Source organism: Mus caroli, unplaced genomic scaffold, assembly GCF_978045245.1.
Source record: "Mus caroli unplaced genomic scaffold, Mus_caroli_1 scaffold_1, whole genome shotgun sequence".
NCBI lineage: Eukaryota > Metazoa > Chordata > Mammalia > Rodentia > Muridae > Mus > Mus caroli.
In genome coordinates this window covers 178,915,500-178,930,515 of record NW_028227256.1, presented here as the reverse complement: position 1 = coordinate 178,930,515, position 15,016 = coordinate 178,915,500, and the positions used below count along the sequence as shown (strand labels likewise).

The 15,016-nt window shown below is 40.4% G+C and overlaps 1 protein-coding gene across 1 annotated transcript in view; it reads left to right on the top strand.

The window, feature by feature from the left end:
* The window catches only part of Nvl (nuclear VCP like), a 55,382-nt gene that overhangs the window by 36,315 nt on the left and 4,051 nt on the right, over window positions 1–15,016 (top strand). Inside the window, exons 17-22 of the mRNA XM_021159011.3 lie at window positions 1,648–1,767; window positions 3,465–3,564; window positions 7,053–7,159; window positions 9,551–9,627; window positions 12,110–12,198; window positions 14,629–14,699. Of these exons, the coding sequence (XP_021014670.2) occupies window positions 1,648–1,767; window positions 3,465–3,564; window positions 7,053–7,159; window positions 9,551–9,627; window positions 12,110–12,198; window positions 14,629–14,699 (564 nt within the window). The remainder of the gene's footprint in view (window positions 1–1,647; window positions 1,768–3,464; window positions 3,565–7,052; window positions 7,160–9,550; window positions 9,628–12,109; window positions 12,199–14,628; window positions 14,700–15,016) is intronic.

The window sequence follows — 15,016 nt, the reverse complement described above, 5'->3', positions numbered from 1 at the left end:
GTGTGTGTGTGTGTGTGTGTGTGTGTGTGTGTGTACACTAATGCATGTGTATAGATGTACATGTATATGGAAGTTAGGGGTCTACCTTGAGTGTTGGTCTTCAGAACCTGTCCACCTTGTGTTTTGAGCCAGGGTCTCTTACTGGGACCTGGGTCTTGTGAGATTATACTGCTGGATAGTGGACCCCAGGAACTGCCTTCTCTGACTCCCTAGTGCCCAGCTTTGTCAATAGGTTCCAGGAATTAAACTTGAGTTCTCATGCAATCATGGAAGCACTTATCATCTGAGCTATTTCAGCTGCTCTGGCATGCCTTCTCCTTTGCCATACAGAAAATAAATGAGAAAATTAGATACCTCAAAGTAGTAGTGTGCTTGTTTTGTATGTATTGGAGGGTTCTCGGGTGTGTGCGGAGACTAGAGGCATACCTTGGGATGTGCCTCAGAGTAAGCAGGCTGGAGCTTGCTGACTGGTGTAGACTGGCTGATGAGCAAGCTCCAAGGATTGGGATCATAAATTCTAGCCACCATGTTAGGTTTTTGTTTTGAGTTTTTTTTTCATGTGGGTCGTGGGAATTGAACTCAGATCCTCATGCTTGCACAGCAAGCTGTTTATCTCCCAATCCCAAACCTTGCTCTTACTTAGTGTTAGTTTTGAAAACTTTTTCTTTTTTTAGGATTCTTGGGCCTTGTGTATGCTGAACATTATTGTACTACTTAAGCTATACTCTCAGCCCTAATGGAATTTTTTTAATGTGTAGCCATAGAGAAAAACCTTGTCCTTACATATAAATTGTCTAATTACTCTGTCCTTATAATATTGCTACTTATGGATAGCTATGTTTCCTTGGCTGTACTTAATGTTTATATTTAAATTTAGATTTTTAACATGGAGTAAGCCATTATGAATCTATGGGATGCCTTGCACATTCACTCAGACTCCACTGTTGCTGTGTAAAAAAGTTTTTTTCTATTTTAGCAAGTTTGTTTATATATGGCAGTGGATATCAATTTGATTTGTGTATTTTAGTGATATTGGATATGTAACAACTACTCCTGGGTATTTTTGTTACATAAGAAATAGGAAATTGCTTTTAGACAATAGAATTGTGGGAATTTTTTTTTTAACTAGAGATTTTATATTCTACATAGTCTTCATTTTCTGTCAAAAACAAAATCAGCTGATCTGATTAAATATGTAATTGGCTGTCTGTGTTTTTAAGACAGGGCTTTACTGTGTACTCACGGCTGGTTTGAAACTGGTGATTATCCTGTCTCAGCCTCTCAAGTACTGAGATATAGGAGTGTGCCACCATGTCTGGTACAGTTGGCTTTTATAGGTCAAAATGATTTACTACTAGCAATTGCATATGGTTTAACACTTTGAGAATTCTTGACATCTATATGACTTCAATTTTTAAATTATTTTTTAGATTAAAATATAATTACAACATTTTCCCCTTCCCTTTCCTCTACCATTCCATGCTTGTGTTCTCTCAAATTCATGGGCTATAAAAATTATTGTTTAACATTCCTGAGTATATAAACACCTAGGAGCTACATGATGGAAAACTGCTCTTATTGTCACTTGGTTCTCAGCCCCAAGATTGAACTTTCTCTCCATTTTACCTGCTTTCTGTATATGTGTAGTATGTTGGTGAGAGTGAGCGTGCTGTTCGGCAAGTTTTTCAGCGAGCCAAGAACTCAGCCCCCTGCGTGATATTTTTTGATGAAGTGGATGCTTTATGTCCTCGGAGATCAGACCGAGAAGTAAGTAACGAAGCTTTTTCTCGTTACATGTGAATGCTCGCTTATAAAAGTTCACACAAGTCGTCACACTTACGGAAAAAGTTAAAATCCCTTTCTCCTGATTACACTGCTTGCAAGTTGCTGACACTAACACCACTGCATGCTCCATCATGTTATCATTTTAATCATTCTAGAGATCTCTCATAAGTACTTGGATAGCTTAGACCTCTGCTGTACATATAAGGATGGATATGCTATCTTGATTTTATTTTTACCTGTGTATACAAGTCTAGGAAAAGCAGAATTTACTTGACAATGCCTTGTTTTAGACAATCATATTTCTTCTAGGTGTTTCTTTTACAAATAGAACTTTCTGAGACATTTGTATCTGATGTTTGTGCAATATACAAATAATACAGAATAGAATTTGGGAAGTATGAATCATGTCTAAAGATGTACATACATGATATTGAGATACAATCAATACTATGTCGTATTTCAGATAACTTGTTGGTTACATAATAATCCAAGAATAATTTGTTAAATTAACCATTTCCCACACCTTTGCAACTGATGCCCATCTTTATTTTTTTGTCAATTTTATTAACAAAATATATCTTATGCAGCAAGTGAGCCATCTCCTTTTCTTTTTCTTTTCAAGTCGGGGTTTCTTTGTGTAGCCCTGCCTGTCCTGGAACTCGCTGTGTAGACCAGACTGGTCTTGAACTCACAGAGATCCACCTGCCTCTGCCTCCCGAGTGCTGGGAGTAAAGGTGTGCGCCACCACTGCCTGGCTAGCCCATGACTGAATGCTGCCGAGTCTGGATTATGAGTTTGCTGATGTCTTAGTTATCAGTGCTGTGCTACCAGAGAGAGAAAGTGAGGCTCTGCAGACGCATCCCTCTATAAGGATCAGCAGATAAAGCACTGCTGCCTCTATACATCAATTGATAGTGAATGAAGAAAGTCAGTTAATAGTCAAAATCCATAGCAGCACTTTCTCTTTCCCTTCATTGTCTATGTATTTTATATCTCTGTATCCCTGTACTTACTTCCTAAACCATTCCCTTGGGTATAGTCCTGAATTGTACCATTTACTCCAAGAAAAAGATAAAAATCTAATGTACTCAGTGTCCCTTTATGTATTGCATTGAAAGATGTGGGATACTCAACATAGGCAGAAATCTAGAGCTTTGAAGCTGAGTCTAGAGTTGACCAAATGATGTTCATGGCAGCTGTCAAATAATTCAGAAGCATATGATTTAGACAGATAACCTCTTCTAAGGTTCTTTTTTTTTTTTTTCTCATTCTTATGGGCAGCAATGACAGCTTAGCTTAGGACACGCTCGGACACTTTTATTTTGCATAGTATCTATAGTGACAATGACTTAAGAAGTAGTCATTGCCGCCCGCCCGCCCGCCTGCCTTTCCCCCTCTTCCTCCTCTCGTCCATACTTTTTTGTCCCTCTTTCACTCTCTCTTCTGTTGCACAAATTGACCCTGTACTCTCAGATTTAGGAATACATGTTCTTGCCTCGGCCTCTGGGTACCTGAGACGTCTGGATCCATGCTACTGCTCAGCCACTGTAGCCCTTGTTCCACAGAAGCTCGTCAAGAGCGAATGTGCTCAGTTGTGTAGAGGGAAAAAGGACTGCGTTCCTTACGTTGAAGGTGAAGGAACTAGGTTGGGTTTTGTTTGATTGTTTGTTTGTTTTAAGACAGGTGCTAGTGTTCGTGTGGTGAATCAGCTGCTTACAGAGATGGATGGCTTAGAAACACGCCGGCAAGTTTTTATTTTGGCTGCCACCAATAGACCAGGTAAGAAAGAAGAACATCACACAAATGCATTTATAAAGTGAATCAAACCTCACACAGGTCTGATTTATGCTGCATTAAAAACATTGGGGCTCAAGAGATGGCTCAGCAGTTGCTGCTCTCCAAAAGGGCCTGTGTTCATTCAATTCACAGTCCCCACACGGCAGCAGCACACAACTGTCTGTTCCAGGAAATCTACTGCAAGTGTGTCATGCCCAGATAGACTGGTAGGCAAGACACTACACAGAAAATAATAAATCTTTTTTAAAAATTTAAAAAGCACTATCTTTTGATTCTCATGAAATTGTTTATCTCTATTGACTTTTCTGCTGCTTGTTTTTGTTGTCAATTTGACTCAACCTATAGACACCTAGGAAGATGGATCTCCATTTGAATAATTAGTTGCACAGCTAAGACTAGCCTTTGGCCAAGTCTCTAAGAGATTATCTTGAGTGTTAATCAGCATGAGAGGGCCCAACCCACTAAAGGCTGCATAAGAAAGCTAGCTGTGGGCTGGAGAGATGATGAGTCAAAATGTAAGCCAAATAAATACTTTTCTCCCCTACGGTGTATTTGGGTTTTTTGTTTTGTTTTGTAAGTCTTTTTCTTTTTCAAGATTTATTTACTTATTATATGTAAGTACACTGTAGCTGTCTTCAGACACTCCAGAAGAGGGCGCCAGATCTCATTACAGATGGTTGTGAGCCACCATGTGGTTGCTGGGATTTGAACTCTGGACCTTTGGAAGAGCAGTCGGGTGCTCTTACCCACTGAGCCATCTCACCAGCCCTTGTTTTGTAAGTCTTAAAGTTTATCATGGCAATAGAGAGCAAACTACAACAATTATAATAAAATTGTCTTCTTGTCAGAGAATACTTGTACCATACTCATTTTTGTTTCTGGTTTGTCGATTTAATAGACAAGATATTGCGATGTACATTGGCCTTGAGCTATCTGTTTTTCTACTCAGCTTCCTGAGTGCTGGTATTATAGCAATGGACTACCATGCCTGGTTTATATAATACATACTTGACCCTAAAAGTATTCTCAGAAATTATGTAGCATGGTTTCTCTCAAGTTCATAGGAAACAAGAAATGCTTTTCATTTTCCCTGAAATTTTAAGATAAAAATTTAAAAGATCCATGCTGATGCCATGCTCTGTTATTGGCCTATAACTATGATTTAAAGTTGTTTTCAAGCTTAAGCATACTATGATGGATTTGGATAAAAGGCTACAGGCTTCAGAAGTGTTCAAGTTAGGCTTTCTAGTCTACTCTAGTTCTTCTTTATATTTTTAATCCTCTGCCCTCCCTGCAGCCCAGGCTTTCTTAGATAGTCTATCGTGATGTTTGATAACTGTCTGCTAGCCAAGAAATGTTGTCAAATTCTCAGGAGCCAGAGAAATAGGCACTTGTGAGCCCCCTAACATGGATATTGGGATACAAACTCAAGTACTTTAGAAGAACATGGAGTACTTTTAACCATTGAGTCATCTCCCCAGCCCTCTCTCTCGCTATGGTGTGTTAGACTTTTAAGCATTGAGCCATCTCCCAGCCCTCTCGCTAGGGCGTGTTAGCATGTTTTGGGCTTGGTTTGTGTTCTTTTTTGAGATAGGCTCTCACACAGTAGTACCTGGGAGGCCTGGTATGTACATGTTTATGCCTCAGCCTCTTTAGTGCTGTGATTCAGAGATGGAGTCCTCACTTGGCTCCTTGAGTGGATTTCTCAGTCGTCTAGCTGGTATACATCTTCATTTGAAGGAAGTTACAATAGAATCTGCCCACTCATGATACCCACCATTTCATTTATACCCATTTATCCTTCTCGAGAGGCTTTTTATCCTTGTGTGTCAGTCATCTGAAAGTTCTTTGTTCTCCAGGTTTTGTTCTTAGTTGTAAACACAGGATTCTGTTTAGCATTCTGCACTGAGTTTGGCCTATGCTGAGTGATGAACCTTGGTTTACCTGTGTCTGCCCTCTTGTGCATTTGTGTTTCATCTTCTGCTCTATTGAATCTCACCCATTCCTTTTTCCCTTATAACTTAGACCGCTGTGGCAGTTTACTGCGTGTATTTACAGATAAGGTTGTCTGGATCTTTTTCAGTTGTACTCATCACTATTTGCCTGTTCTGTTTTATCATATCATGTGACTTGTTTTGATGTCTGTAATAATTTTCTGTGTAGTTTTTTTTTTTTAACCAAAAATCTTTTTTGCAGTGCTGGGAGTTGAACCTAGGGTCTCAAACATACTAAATAAATACTCTATCAACAACTGAGCTCCAACCCCCAACACACACATTTGGGTGGTTTTATTGTGTTAGTTCTTGCCTATATGCATGTGTCTGCACTGTGAAAATAAAATGATAGCAGATTTATATCAAAAGACGAGGCTAGAGAGAAACGGTATAATAGTTCTCAGAAGCTGAAAAGACTGTCAGCTCAGAACTGTGTCCATCAGACATGTATTTCAGAATATTCTCAGGTGAAGAACTAAGAATCTGCCATGTGCCAGGCTGTGAATAGCTAAAGGAAGGTTGGGGATATTAATTACTTATTAGTAGAGCATATGCATGAGGGACCTGTAACAGAGAAGTAGAAAGACTTAAATGTAAGTGGATACAATAACGTTCCCGTGTGTATTTGTGTGTACATGCACGAGTGCATGCATGTGTGTGTTTCTCCATTTGCCTGTCTAAATGCCAGTTTTAGCCATTGGGCCTTCTCACATCTGTTGTCTTGGTATAAAGACTGTTGAAAAAGATGTGGCTTTCCAACGGGTTCTTAGTGGAGAAGTCAGAACGTTTTATAGTGAGCCTCGCTGTTATGGCAGCACTGAGCCCTAGGTACTAAGCGCCAGGGACACAGAAGGACGTGAGAAGATTTATGGGAGACTTAGGTGCTCTTGGGAAATTCCAACAGACACATGGATAAAGGACAGGAAAAGCCCTGCTGAGACAAACGTAGTTGGGGCAGGACATATTCCCTCAGATTGAGAGTCCTGGGAGAAGAGCAGCTGTGGGGCTCAGGTAGGGTTAGAGTTTCATTGTCACGTGGATGCATTTTGATAAATAGCTTCTGATTTGTGTAAGAGGGGTGTGTGCACGAAACCTGCATGTGTGTGTTTGTAAGTGGAGGTCAGCAGGCATCTTCCTCAATCTTTACCTTGTTTTCTGACACAGGATTCCTCATTGAACCAGGAACCCACTGTGGCTAGACTGGCTGACCAGCAAGCCCTAGGGGTCTTATCTCTGCCTTCCCAGTGCTACAGTACTTTGCTTTTTATGTAACTTCTGGGGATTTAAACGTTGTCCTAATGCCTGCATTGTAAGCACTTTACCAGCTTCAGTAATACCCAGTTCACCACGGTTTTTAATTTGGATTTTGTTGGTTTTTTGTTTTCAAAAAGAATTTTTCCTATCTTTTACTAATTACATTTAAAAAAAAAAAAAACCATTCTATTTCATTTATATCTGTTTTTCTCTCTTGTCTAGATATCATTGACCCTGCCATTCTGCGCCCAGGCCGCCTGGACAAAACGCTCTTCGTGGGTTTGCCTCCCCCAGCAGACCGCGTTGCCATATTAAAGACTATTACAAAAGTGAGTAAAAGAAATGACCTTTTTGTATATGTTTATATTATTTAAAAATGTTGTTATTTTGTTTTGTGTGTGTGTGTGTTTGTGTGTGCGCGCCTGTATGAATTATGTATACTGCATGTATGTAGCTGCCCAGTAAGGTGAGAAGGAATCAGATCCTCCAGACTGGAATGGCTCAGAGATGTGAGCCTCCTCACATGGGTGCCTGGAACTGAACCCAGGTCTTCCGCAAGAGCAGAAGTGCACTTAACCCCCAGCTATCCCTCAAGCCCTGCTCACACCACTTTTAAAGTTATCCAGGTAGTAAATTAGGCTAGCTGATTGTTCTTTTTCTAGAGCTTAAGTGTTTACCATGCCTCCATCTACCAAAATGGGCACTAACCACATGGTCCAGACTCCTTTTTTCTCACTCACAATGAAGATAAACTAAATGAAGGATTGGAGTTAGTGTTCAACAAGTGTTATCAGATGTCCTTGTAATCATGTTCCCTGTGTCTTTAAATGTTTGTCCATCAGATCATCCTGTCTGAAACAGAGGACAAAGCTTTAGATTGTAAAGAAAGTAAATACAGATCCATCAGGAAGGTTAAAAAACACATGAGATCTGATGTTTCATGTCAGCTGCAGGACAGAACTCAAGCTCAGCTCCTAACGTCCAGTGTAAGGAAAGGTCAGAGAAGTGCACTCTGTGCAGATCCTGGGCTTGTAACTACCAGCTTGACAAGAATAGAATTTAGGTATTGAGAGCTATACAGGAATACCTGGTATACATACCTGGTATATATACATGTAATACCTGGTGAGTTTGCTACTTATGGTTGAGCTTTTTTTGGTTTAGAAACTAGAAGGTTTAAGGTAAAAGTCTAATAGCATATAGAATATATTTGGGAAGTTCTTTGTGCTATGTGACATCAAGGTTGAAAGTCCCTCCTGGCAGCTCCTGTGCGCAAATATATATATATATATATATATATATATATATATATATATATATATATATATATATATATATATATATATATATATAAAACATGTCTGTAGTTGTTGCCTTTCTGCTCCCTTCCAGCCACTTGTCACCACTGTGCCCGTCCAAGCTGCACTGAGAGATATTTAAAGATCGTGCGGTCTGGCTTTACAATTGTTTTTGCTATATGCAGAACGTAGTCACCGGATAAAGGTGTATTAAATAGGCACAGGAACTGATTTCTTGGCCCTGTCTTAGATGGGTTTGATATTTATCATGACAATGGCTCTTAGAGCCCACAGTTTCTTCAGGTTTTGAATAGGCCCTGCTAGGACACATGCAAAGTTTGTTTATGGATCTGGGTAGAGTGATAGATAATTGCACAAGATGGCTGCCTGCTGAATCCCATAGTGACAGTACCCTGCAGTGTTGCTATTTGATGTTAAGATTAACTCATTGGCATGTTTGTTCTTATGTGCATTTCTTAAAATAGTTATTTCAAAATGTAGTATATGCCTCAAAGGAAAGAAGATAGAGTACATATGTAAATACTCCATCAGGACAGTACTATTTTTTAACCTACCATCTAACTGACATTTAAGTCATTAAGAGCTATAGTGGAGACCGCTAAGATGGCTCAGAGGATTAAAGGCACCTGCCTCTAACCTGAAAACCTTGGGTTCAGTCCTCAGAACCTACATGATGGAAGGAAAGAATCAACTGGAAATTTTCTCCAGCCTCCTCTTGCGTGCTGTGGCATATGTGTACCCTTATATGCACATAAATGGCTTTTAATTGTAAAATTTTATTTTTTGGATTTTAAAGATTCATGTGTATGAACTAACTACATATGCTGTACCTATGGAGACCAGAAGAGAGTATCAGATCTCCCAGAATTATTGATGGTTGTGGGTACTACCATGTGGGTACTAGAAGTCTGACCCTAGTTCTCTTAGAAAAGCAGCCAGGGCTCTTAACCACTAACCAGCCTGTGTAAAAATATATTTTTTAAACTGTGTGGTGTTTACTTGTTATGAATATTACTAAGCATGGTTCCTGTATGTAGTGCTTATGTTCAGTGTTGAAATTCTGAAGCTTTTTTGAGCCTTGTCGTTTTTACCATCTGTAATTATGAGCTGGGAGGAATTGGTTCCAATGTCAATGCTGGGTTTTAGATGAGAGATTAAAACCATCTTGAGTCCTGTGAAGAGCAGCATCCTTTCATGTTCAACAAGCTGGGTTCAGTACTATTCTCCTTCAGTCAGTTTCATGACACAAATCCCTCCAACTTCCTAAGTGTCTGTGGTTTGCCTTTGCAGCTTCTCATACATCTTACCCTGATTCTCCAGCTTGAAACCCATGGTTCTAATACCGTAGTCATCAACCATTCTTTCTCATTAAGAACCAATGACATTTTCTCTCTTACTCAGAATGGCACCAAACCTCCACTGGATGAAGATGTAAATTTGGAAACAATTGCTAATGACCTTCGTTGTAATTGCTATACGTGAGTATTTAAGTCTCTCCTGTCTGAAGCCTCTGGGGTATAGTTTCTTCTTCAGCAGGGAAGGAAAAGAAGCCCATTTCTCAGATTGTTGGAAAAGCTAATGATGTTTCCTGTGTGGCACCTTACCCAGTGTCTGGCTGGTTCTTGCTGCTTTGTTCTCAGACAGCTTGCCTGCCCATTTGGAGGCTGAGTTCCTGCCATAGATTGTCCCTTTTTCACTCAGGCTTCCCTAACCAGGTTGTTACACTTCATTATAAGTTCTACTTTCAGAATACGTAAAGTATATGTGTGTTTCTCACTGGATATCAGATTTCTGACTTCAGATGCACCAGAAGAGGGCATCAGCTCTCATTACAGGTGGCTGTGAGCCACCATGTGGTTGCTGGATTTGAACTCAGGACCTTTGGTAGAACAGTGTTCCTACCTGCTGAGCCATCTCACCAGGATATCAGATTCCTTAGTTACATCTGCAAGACTGTGTGCTCCCTGTGTTCATGTGCCATTGACAGCCTGCAACCGCAGCAGGACACCTGATATTTCTGCCTTGAGTTTTAATGTTTATTCTTGTTGTAGTTTAGCTGAGATGCCCCAGCCACTCTGTAATTTAAAAGCCCTGTTGTGCATCCCTAATACCTCGGGTGCTTGGTATATGCCTGTAGACTGAGGCCAGATAATATGGGGCATTCCACTAGAAAATAAGATAAGTGAGTGAGAATTACATCATTAAGGGATTCAGCGCTGCAAGCTTGCTCTGAGAGCAACTTTTAATTATTTGACATCTGAAAATGAGGCTTTAGTTCCACAGTTCAAGCTCTTTCTTAGAGAATCTTTGTGGATCATGTTAAAGCTGCAGTATAGGAAAGAAAGCCCAGTCAACACAGATGTTTCATTAACCTCTTAGGACTCTGATGACCCAGCCTGCTGTTGTTACTTGGAATAATTACACAGACTAAGCCTAGGTGTGTATTTGTGTCTGTTCACTCAGCTTTGTATGTGTAAAGTTTCTACTAACTCTGTGTGTGTGTGTGTGTGTGTGTGTGTGTGTGTGTGTGTGTGTGTGTGTGAGAGTGTGTGAGAGTGTGTGAGAGATAGAGACACAGGCAGACAGAGACATTCCTGCAGGTGTGTGCAGGTGCCTGAGGAGGTCAGGATAGACTGACTGACTACCGTAGGATAGACTGACTGACTACCATAGGATAGACTGACTGACTACCGTAGGATAGACTGACTGACTACCATAGGATAGACTGACTGACTACCGTAGGATAGACTGACTGACTACCGTAGGATAGACTGACTGACTGCCGTAGGATAGACTGACTGACTGCCGTAGGATAGACTGACTGACTGCCGTAGGATAGACTGACTGACTGCCGTAGGATAGACTGACTGACTGCCGTAGGATAGACTGACTGACTGCCGTAGGATAGACTGACTGACTGCCGTAGGATAGACTGACTGACTGCCGTAGGATAGACTGACTGACTGCCGTAGGATAGACTGACTGACTGCCGTAGGATAGACTGACTGACTGCCGTAGGATAGACTGACTGACTGCCGTAGGATAGACTGACTGACTGCCGTAGGATAGACTGACTGACTGCCGTAGGATAGACTGACTGACTGCCGTAGGATAGACTGACTGACTGCCGTAGGATAGACTGACTGACTGCCGTAGGATAGACTGACTGACTGCCGTAGGATAGACTGACTGACTGCCGTAGGTGCTTAGGTGTTGTTCCTCAGAAGCTCCTTGTGTTTTAAGACAATGGTTTTGCATTTTTTGTTTTGTTGTTTTAAATCCTGAAGCTCATATCTATTCGACTAGGCTGGCTCATCATCAGTGAGCTCTGGGGATTTGCCTGCTTATAACTTAGACTGGGTTATTCCCCCCTCTTTCCTCCTCTTCCTCCCCCTTCTCCTCTACCCACCTCTTTCTTTTTAATGTGGTTTCTTGGAATTGAATTCGAGTCATTATACCCTAGCTTCTTCTTTTTGTTTATTTATTTATTTGTTTTTTTTTTATTAGATATTTTCTTTATATACATTTCAAATGCTATCCCAAAAGTTTCCTATACCCTCCCTCCCCTGCCACTCCCCTACCCACACACTCCCACTTCTTGGCCCTGGTGTTCCCCTGTACTGGAGCATATAAAGTTTGCAATACCAAGGGGCCTCTCTTCCCAGTGATGGCCGACTAGGCCATCATACCCTAGCTTCTTAACTAGATGTTTTATATCAACATTAGTATTTTGGCTAAGAGGAAGGACATTTTATCTTTCATCATGTCACACCTTCCTCAAGTCCCTTTCTTCTAAAGGTTGATAATTCTTTAAGTGAAAGCTAAAAGCTGTTCCTTACTGCTCCTAGCTCCACCTCCGTTCATTGCTCTTTTTCTTCATTGTTAAGTATATTATAATTAAACATCTTTCTTGGCTTTTAGAATACCTAAGAACACATAAGAACATTTCTTTGATTATAGGGGTGCGGACCTTACTGCTCTGGTACGGGAAGCTTCTCTCTGTGCCCTGAGACAAGAAATAACAGCACAGAAGAATGGGGTTGGAGCAGGTATGGCCTTCTCCAGGTTCTCTCCATTCTACTTTGCCATTCTGGATATTGTAAAACACTGCTTTAAATAGTGTTTCTCTAGCCGTTCTTAGAACATTGTGTGATGAGGATGACTTTGTTTTGGTGAGACCTCTAGAAGATTTAAGAAATATACGGTTTTCTACATATCAAGATTTTTTTTTCCTTTGAAATATAAAATTAAATGGCATTATGTGTTGGTCACTGGTGGAGCATTTTCTTAGCATGTGCAAGGCTCAGGATTCTTTCCCCAGCACCACAAAGCCAGAAAGCCAAAGACAGAAATCCGTGTGTGTGCTTCCTGTTTACCTCACATTTTGACAGTATTTTTGATACTACTGTTTGGGTATTGTGTGGCCAGAAAAGATTAATTTATGACCTATACTCCAGCCATACCAAGTACTTTTTAGCTTTACTTTGCCTAAGTGTCTCTGAGGTGCTATGTGCTGTACAAGTGTACTCTTGTTTGAACTTCAGGTGTGCACTGGTCTCCTTTCAATGATGTGTGCGGCTGTGTTTGTGGTGGGTTGGGTGGAGAGAAATGTGTGCACATGATACGGGTGCCTTCAGAGACCACACGGTCATTAAGATCCTCGAGGGCTGGATTTAACAGTGGCTGTGAACCACCTGACATGGATACTGGAACTGAACTCAGATCCCCTGCAAGAGCAGGATGCTCTCTTAGCACCAACCCGTCTCTACAGCTCCACTTCTGTGACTCTCCAAGCTAAATATTGTGACAACAACATTTGATGAGCATAGATTTATTGGCACACATGCATACATTTATTAGAAAGGTTTTTTTTTCCTGAATAATATTAAGATTCAGTTGTCGAAACTTCTTTTTTTTTTTGTAAAGATTTATTTATTTATTATATGTAAGTACACTGTAGCTGTCTTCAGACACTCCAGAAGAGAGCATCAGATTTCATTACGGATGGTTGTGAGCCACCATGTGGTTGCTGGGATTTGAACTCTGGACCTCTGGAAGAGCAGTCGGGTGCTCTTACCCACTGAGCCATCTCACCAGCCCCGAAACTTCTTTTTTTAATAAACTGTATTCTCTTCCTTTTGGACATTAATGATAATAAGCAAACTTAGAACATTTTATTAACAAAAATGAGAGCCACATTTGGTTGTGTACCTTTAATCCCATGCTTAAAGGGACTGGAGAGAAAGTCCTGAGTTCAAATCCCAGCAACCACATGGTGGCTCGCAACCATCTGTAATGAGATCTGATGCCCTCTTCAGGAGTGTCTGAAGACAGCTACAGTGTACTTATGTATAATAATAAAAAATAAATCTTAAAAAAAAAGAAAGAAACCAAAGTAAAACGGTCTTTAATTGTTGAGTCACATAATGAGTGTCTGTCATATCCTTCTTGACAGTCAAATCCAAAGTCATGTATTCCACTTTGTAAGCTGAATCTGACAACTGTCTTAGAGTATTTTTGGTGTTCTTGGTGACTGAAAAGTAACAGGTCTTTCCCATATATTGGAGTTGCTATTATTTGCCTTTTGTTTTGTTTTGTTTTGTTGTTTTGTTTTGTTTTGTTTTTCAAGACAGGGTTTCCCTGTGTAGCCCTGGCTGTCCTGGAACTCACTTTGTAGACCAGGCTGGCCTCGAACTCAAAAATCCGCCTGCCTCTGCCTCCCGAGTGCTGGGATTAAAGGCGTGCGCCACCACGCCCAGCCTGCCTATTTTTTTTTTTATATATATATACACACATAACAAATGCCGCCATCTCTGCTTTGCTGTGGCTTTTGTTTTTAGCTCTCTGGCCTTTGGAGACTTTGCGCTAATACCTTATCCAAATCAAGCGCAATTCTGCTGTCCAATTTCTCAGTGACATGTTCAGCAACATGTATTATTTTATTTTAGGTAAATATATTATCCTAATATCTGTTTACTATTTTGAGTATAAATTGTCCTCACTTAAGTTTATCACGTTAACATTGGAAGCCAAGTTATATTTTACCAACTAGCCTTATGAAGATTACAACGCCATCTAATCCAGTTTTGTGATATGCATATGTACCTTAATGCTTTTGTCTTTAAGGACTTCTAGCCTCTGTGACTCAGAAGTGTAAATTTGTATTCAAGATCATGCCCTTGGGTGGGAATACTGGTTCTCAGTTACTTGTGGTTCTGTTGACCATCTCTTAAGTTCTTTCTACCTGAGACCACACTGGCCATTTTTGACAGTGTGACATGCACAGTACCATCCCAACATTCCTGAGAGACAGACCACCTACAACAGTCCTGTTTCCTCAAGTGAGTTGGAGAGAGTCTCAGTGAGGCAGACCTGGAGAGGGGCATGTGTACATGTGCTTGAATAGTTCCATCTGATCGCCCCTCACAGCTTTCTTGTGTTACTGTACTGAGATGTGTGTTTTTCCATCTTCTCCACAGGTGAGCTTAAGGTCAGTCATAAGCACTTTGAAGACGCTTTCAAGAAAGTGAAACCATCCATATCAATAAAGGTGAGAAACTTTCCTCCATGTCTAGAAAAAGATGTGGGAAATGACATCAGTTCATAAAAACTCAGGAATTTTATCATTTATTTTCTTTCTATTTGTTTATTTTAAGATTTATTTATTTTACATTTTTATTGAAGGATAGTCTCTGTGTATAGCCTAAGCTAGCCTCAAACTCATGAGACTCCTGCTTCTGCCTTCTAAGTTTCAGGATTACAGCTGTATGCTACAATACTCCCAATTCACTGACATATACAGTAGGCCAAAACTTTAAACGTTCATATAACGAAATGGTATAGCTACTTGAAAGTTCTCTCCATTAT